The sequence below is a fragment of the Oncorhynchus gorbuscha genome, linkage group LG23 (assembly GCF_021184085.1).
Source record: "Oncorhynchus gorbuscha isolate QuinsamMale2020 ecotype Even-year linkage group LG23, OgorEven_v1.0, whole genome shotgun sequence".
Classification (NCBI taxonomy): Eukaryota; Metazoa; Chordata; class Actinopteri; order Salmoniformes; family Salmonidae; genus Oncorhynchus; species Oncorhynchus gorbuscha.
The window spans coordinates 23,810,598-23,817,482 of NC_060195.1; the positions used below are offsets into that span (position 1 = coordinate 23,810,598).

A 6,885-nucleotide genomic window follows, 5' to 3' on the forward strand; every position below is an offset into this window, starting at 1 on the left:
CCGCCAAATGACGAGGGCTTGTGGGATTCTCACAACGAATGCGCCATTTGAAAGCAGGCATCGAGCTGAACAAATACATACTGTTCCCAGATCGGTAGCTGCCTGGGAAGGGTGGGGGCGATGACGTCAAAGTTGACCCAACTTTTCTCTTCACAAGAGAGAGTTTGGGAGAAAGGCTGCCCTGAGAGTTCTGCTTTACATACAGACCTAATTTAAACGGTTTTAGAAACTTTAGAGTGTTTTCTATTCAATAATAATGATTATATGCATATATTAGCAATTTTGGGAAAAAATATTTTCAGTTTACTATGGGCACGCACTTCCTCCAAAGGGGGCAGTATTGAGGGCTAGTCTTAACAGTTCTACTGATAGTAGTGGTGGCGCTTGGCTTGCACATGCAAATTCAGAACACACAACATTCATAACACACAACATAGAACTGTGTTATTTGATGTGTAAAATTAAAAGCTTATTTAACGCGTCAAATAGTGTTATTTGAGGTGTATCTTTTTTGCAAAGACCCAAACGGCGTCCCATAGTATGTCGTGAAGCATACAAGCAGTGACACAATTACTGTGTAACTTCGGTAGGGCGTCATGTGTATGGGTGCTCGACCAGTGGGCGAAAGCCAACATCACCCACGACAGAGAACGGTTAATTGTCAAGGGCAATGAATTCCACTATCTTGGCATTAATGGATTTCGCCTTTGAGTTGCCTCGCTGAAATTGTCTTATTCTTTCAAATGGCTGCTCGACTTGTTGACTGCTCGAGTAACACAGCAGACATTGTGGGCTAGGTTAGAATGCTGTGTTGCACGTGTAGCGCAACATTGTTGTGGCTTCATCACGTCATGTACCTACGTTATATAGGTACGCACGTCAGCTTTGACATCGGTTTTGCACATTGGCGTTAAACTAGACATCGGGCTGCTAACGATGTTAGCATTTTTAGTTAATATCGTCAAATTCCGATATGTTCACCGATATATCATGCATCCCTAACTATCACAAATACTACCTCGATCACAAATACTACTACTACTACTACCACTAATACTACTACTAATACTACGATCACTACTACTACTACTGATATCACTACTACTATTATCACAAATACTACTACTACTATCACTATTACTACTACTGCTACGATCACTACTACTACTATGACTATTAATACTACTACTACTATCACTACTTCTACTACTACTACTACTACTACTACTACTACTACTACTACTACTATCACTACTACTACTATTACCTTTACTACTACTATCACTACTTCTAATACTACTACTGATGCTACTACTACTACTATTACTACTATCACTACTACTACTACCACTATTATCACTACTACTACTACAATCGCTACTACCATTACTACTACCACCACTATTACTACTACTACTGCTACTACTCCTATCACTACTACTATCAATACTACTACTACTATTATCAATACTACTACTACTACTACTACTACTACTGCTACTGCTACTACTACTACTGCTACTACTACTACTCCTATCACTACTACTACTATCAATACTACTACTACTATCAATACTACTACTACTACTACTACTGCTACTACTACTACTGCTACTGCTACTACTACTCCTATCACTACTACTACTATCAATACATTTACATTACATTTAAGTCATTTAGCAGACGCTCTTATCCAGAGCGACTTACAAATTGGTGCATACTACTACTACTATCAATACTACTACTACTACTACTACTACTGCTACTACTACTACTGCTACTGCTACTACTACTCCTATCACTACTACTACTATCAATACTACTACTACTATCAATACTACTACTACTACTACTACTGCTACTACTACTACTGCTTCTTCTATTAAGCAGTATTTGTTTTGTAAGCAGTAATCACGTGATCTGTGTGGCAGTCAGAAGGGAGAGCTCATCCAGTAAAAGGGTCTGTATTAAATTGGACCCAAAGCTGTTGTCCTAGTGAGAGCCTGTCAGACTCTGTCACAGTAAAGGACCAGTGAAACACCCATGGCACCAGAGAGAGAGAGAGCATTTGTCCCAATTGGCACCCTATTCCCAACCTAGTGCACTACTTCTGACCAGGGCCTATAGGACTTCATTTGGCTGGCTGCATACACCTGCCGGATGGACTTTTTATGGAGAAACTCCTGTCAGCTCACTTTAGCCGCATTGTAATACAGTGTGATTTAGCCCCGTTATAATCCATTGTCCTTCAGCCCATTCCCCCTCGCCTCCGCTAGCTCCCAGCATCTGTGTCTGTCCTAGCCTTCTCTCTGCGGTCATTCCCTAGCCTCCAATCCTCTGATGCTTCATTTTGCAGCTAAAGCCATTTTCTTTTTGTCTTAATAGGTCTGAAGCTCATAGCTTGACCTGGCTGACATTCCTAATAATACGCCTGTGTCTATAAATCCTGATTTAATGGTGCCATCTTTTAACTAAGACATTTTGCTGCCTACTCTAGCCCACTCACCGTACTCTGAAACAGGATTTGTGTGCTCTGTCTAATTGTATTAGTGTAAAATCAATTAAGTCCATCAGTTGAGCTATTTCCCTCCCATTTGTTCTCCTGTATCACCTCACTGTGTGCTAATGTATGTCATGCACACTTGTTTTCTTTCTCTCGTTCTCTTTCTCACTCGCTCCACCTCTCTCCATCTCTCTCTCTGTCTCTCTCTCTGTTTCTCACTCTCTCTCTCTCTCCCTCTCTCTCTCTCTCTCTCTCTCTCTCTCTCTCTCTCTCTCTCTCTCGCTCCACCTCTCTCTCTCTCTCTGCTCAGGAGTCACAACACATACCCTCAGGATGCGCTGGACTAAGTAAGTCTTCTTTAAATTCTTCCTACCCACACTCTGATTAAATCAGTCTGAAATGATGTTAATAGGAGGACATTATACGATGTAACAACTGGAGTGCTGTCCATTTAGGAAGAAACGTTACGATGTGTGACATATGGCAGAATAAACTACATTTATAATAAGCTCACTCTTGGTCAGGGTTTAATGAAAAACAACACTCTGACAATTAAATGGAAATTATTTTGCAGAGCGGTGCAATGTTCCCGTTAACAAGCCTGCAACCAAGTCTGTGCCACAGAAGTCGTGAGTATTCATTTGATGAATTGTTTTGAAGAAGCCTCGGGGGAGACATGCCGCCATGGTTTCAGCTTTGTTCCCTTGCAAAACAAGTCCCTGTGAGAGAAGCCTGCAGAATTCCCGGCTAAGAGGAGCCTTCTTCACAAACAAACAGAGCAGCTGGCATTCTCTCTTTCTGTTAGCCCCTCCCTGGCCTAGGCTGCCCCCCCCCTTACTCCCCTGCACTCCTCAACAGCACAGCACTGACAACACTGCCTGTCTACCCCAGTCATGCAAGACCTGGGCTACACTCTGTTTAGTGTCATACACAGACCAAGTGAAGGGCTGGCAGTAGTGGTTGGAAGTGGCACGGCTTACAAAGGGTTATAGGGTTGTGCTTTACATTTAATTTATTCTGTCTCTATCCTGAGTAACATAACGAAATAACCAGACTTCAAACTGGACTGATATAATAAACAAAGTACACAAATGAAGGATAATGCACACAAAATATTTCTGGAAAGTTATTGGAATACTAGAGAACGATAGAACCTTCCAATGTTGCTCACTAGGTCCTTTTTTCCCAATTGAACACAAGATTCTGCTTTTGTGGCGCTCAATGACACAGCTCTTGTTGGAGAAGTCTTCAATGATTTAACCAGGCCAAATGTTTAGAGGGAGCCTAAGGCAAGAGTGTTTGTGTCAATACCAGCCTTGTCTTGCAGAGCTAAATGCATCCACTTGAGGTCAACCAGTGTCTCTTTCTTCTCCTGCTACTTTCACGGGAAATGCCGACTAAGCACAAGTTAGTAGCAGCATTAGCTTTTATATTAAAACACACTTACCACGGTAGCAGCTCTATGTCTGTGTTGTGTTACGGTGCTCAGAGCCTTTATTGCTCTGTTGAAACCAGCAATACTGTCAGTGCTTACCTCTGTCCCTGTGTGTGTTCATATGAGACGAAACGAGTAGGAATGCAGAGATACTCTACAATGAAATAAGTGAGATCATGACTAATGGAACCACTTAGAATTTTAAAAGGACGTCATCTCGATAAAGTAAACATTTTAGGATAAAGACAGTGACTTAGGGGTTCATTTAGACCTCGTCTGACCTAGTGCAGTGACCTAATGCAGTGACCTAGTGCAGTGACCTAGTGCAGTGACCTAATGCAGTGACCTAGTGCAGTGACCTAGTGCAGTGACCTAGTGCAGTGACCTAATGCAGTGACCTAATGCAGTGACCTAGTGCAGTGACCTAGTGCAGTGACCTAGTGCAGTGACCTAATGCAGTGACCTAATGCAGTGACCTAATGCAGTGACCTAGTGCAGTGACCTAGTGCAGTGACCTAGTGCAGTGATCCATGGAACGAGTAGTTCATCCTGACCATCACCCGAAATCATGAGGCTGTCTATCTTCTTGATGAGATCCACAACTCCTTCAAATCCCTTATTGAACTGGACCTGGAGTTCCCATCAGTTCAAAACGATTTGTTTTAATGTTATATAGAGCTGGTATTCTTTAAAAAAAAGAAAATCTTAACAGCTGTCATTTTATTGTGAGAAACTAAATTTTTATACAAATATCTTTCTGTTTTGTCCTCTGTTGTGTGAGTGATCTCATGTCTAATTGTTTATGTCTAGCCCATGATGAGATCAGCTTTGGCATCATTGATCATTTTTAAATGTCAGTTTCATGGCTGTCAGTGTGGTTACGGTAGCATTGTAGTCATGAAGTCATCATCCTCACATCACAATCATGTGACAGTGTTCTCATGCTCATAGAGGAGCCAAGACACAAAGTATGCAATGAGCTCAACATACTTAACCAACGCTTTATTCAGTACGCTTCCTAAACAATGTCCCTGCATGCTGAACTAAGTTCTTGTAAGTCCCAAACCCTGTGGGAGTAAAGCAACAAGCCCCCTTTGCTTCCATGTGAATGGCTCCTGGTGATGGCTCTGTGTTCCACAGTATTTATATCGCATGGCTCTGCAGACCTAAATAAAGTCATGTAAGTGGAATTCATCTCCTATCATAAGTCATGTCTGGTGGAGTGGCAGAGAGTGGCAGAGCGAGAGAGAGAGAGAGAGTGACAGAGAGTGGCAGAGAGTGGCAGAGCGAGAGAGAGAGAGAGAGAGAGAGAGAGAGAGAGAGAGAGAGAGAGAGAGAGAGAGAGAGAGAGAGAGAGAGAGAGAGAGAGAGAGAGAGAGAGAGAGTGGCAGAGAGTGGCAGATAGTGGCAGAGAGTGGCAGAGCGAGAGAGAGAGAGAGAGTGGCAGAGAGTGGCAGAGAGTGGCAGAGAGTGGCAGATAGTGGCAGAGAGTGGCAGAGAGTGGCAGAGAGTGGCAGAGCGAGAGAGAGAGAGTGGCAGAGAGTGGCAGAGCGAGAGAGAGAGAGAGAGAGAGAGAGAGAGAGAGAGAGAGAGAGAGAGAGAGAGAGAGAGAGTGGCAGAGAGTGGCAGATAGTGGCAGAGCGAGAGAGAGAGAGAGAGAGAGTGGCAGAGAGTGGCAGATAGTGGCAGAGAGTGGCAGAGCGAGAGAGAGAGAGAGAGAGAGAGAGAGAGAGAGAGAGAGAGAGAGAGAGAGAGAGAGAGAGAGTGGCAGAGCGAGAGAGAGAGAGAGAGAGAGAGAGAGAGAGAGAGAGAGAGTGGCAGATAGTGGCAGAGCGAGAGAGAGAGAGAGAGAGAGAGAGAGAGAGAGAGAGAGAGAGAGAGAGAGAGAGAGAGAGAGTGGCAGAGAGTGGCAGATAGTGGCAGAGAGTGGCAGAGCGAGAGAGAGAGAGTGGCAGAGAGTGGCAGAGCGAGAGAGAGAGAGAGAGAGAGAGAGAGAGAGAGAGAGAGAGAGAGAGAGAGAGAGAGAGAGAGAGAGAGAGAGAGAGAGAGAGTGGCAGAGAGAGAGAGAGAGAGAGTGACATAGAGTGGCAGAGCGAGAGAGAGAGAGAGAGAGAGAGAGAGAGAGAGAGAGAGAGAGAGAGAGAGAGAGAGAGAGAGAGAGAGAGAGAGAGAGAGAGTGGCAGAGAGTGGCAGAGCGAGAGAGAGAGAGAGTGGCAGAGAGTGGCAGATAGTGGCAGAGAGTGGCAGAGCGAGAGAGAGAGAGAGAGAGAGAGAGAGAGAGAGAGAGAGAGAGAGAGAGAGAGAGAGAGAGAGAGAGAGAGAGAGAGAGTGGCAGAGAGTGGCAGATAGTGGCAGAGAGTGGCAGAGAGAGAGAGAGAGAGAGAGAGAGAGAGAGAGAGAGAGAGAGAGAGAGAGAGAGAGAGAGAGAGAGAGTGGCAGAGAGTGGCAGATAGTGGCAGAGAATGGCAGAGCGAGAGAGAGAGAGAGAGAGAGAGAGAGAGAGAGAGAGAGAGAGAGAGAGAGAGAGAGAGAGTGGCAGAGCGAGAGAGAGAGAGAGAGTGGCAGATAGTGGCAGAGCGAGAGAGAGAGAGAGAGAGAGAGAGAGAGAGAGAGAGAGAGAGAGAGAGAGAGAGAGAGAGAGAGAGAGAGAGAGTGGCAGAGAGTGGCAGATAGTGGCAGAGAGTGGCAGAGCGAGAGAGAGAGAGTGGCAGAGAGTGGCAGAGAGAGAGAGAGAGAGAGAGAGAGAGAGAGAGAGAGAGAGAGAGAGTGGCAGAGCGAGAGAGAGAGAGAGAGAGAGAGAGAGAGAGAGAGAGAGAGAGAGTGACATAGAGTGGCAGAGAGAGAGAGAGAGAGAGAGAGAGAGAGAGAGAGAGAGAGAGAGAGAGAGTGTGGCAGAGAGTGGCAGAGCGAGAGAGAGAGAGAGTGGCAGAGAGTGGCAGAGCGAGAG

At 45.0% G+C, this 6,885-nt stretch overlaps 1 protein-coding gene across 1 annotated transcript in view; it reads left to right on the forward strand.

Moving 5' to 3' along the window:
* The window catches only part of aff2 (AF4/FMR2 family, member 2), a 320,904-nt gene that overhangs the window by 190,609 nt on the left and 123,410 nt on the right, over positions 1–6,885 (forward strand). The window contains exons 8-9 of the mRNA XM_046323313.1: positions 2,814–2,850; positions 3,078–3,132. Of these exons, the coding sequence (XP_046179269.1) occupies positions 2,814–2,850; positions 3,078–3,132 (92 nt within the window). The remainder of the gene's footprint in view (positions 1–2,813; positions 2,851–3,077; positions 3,133–6,885) is intronic.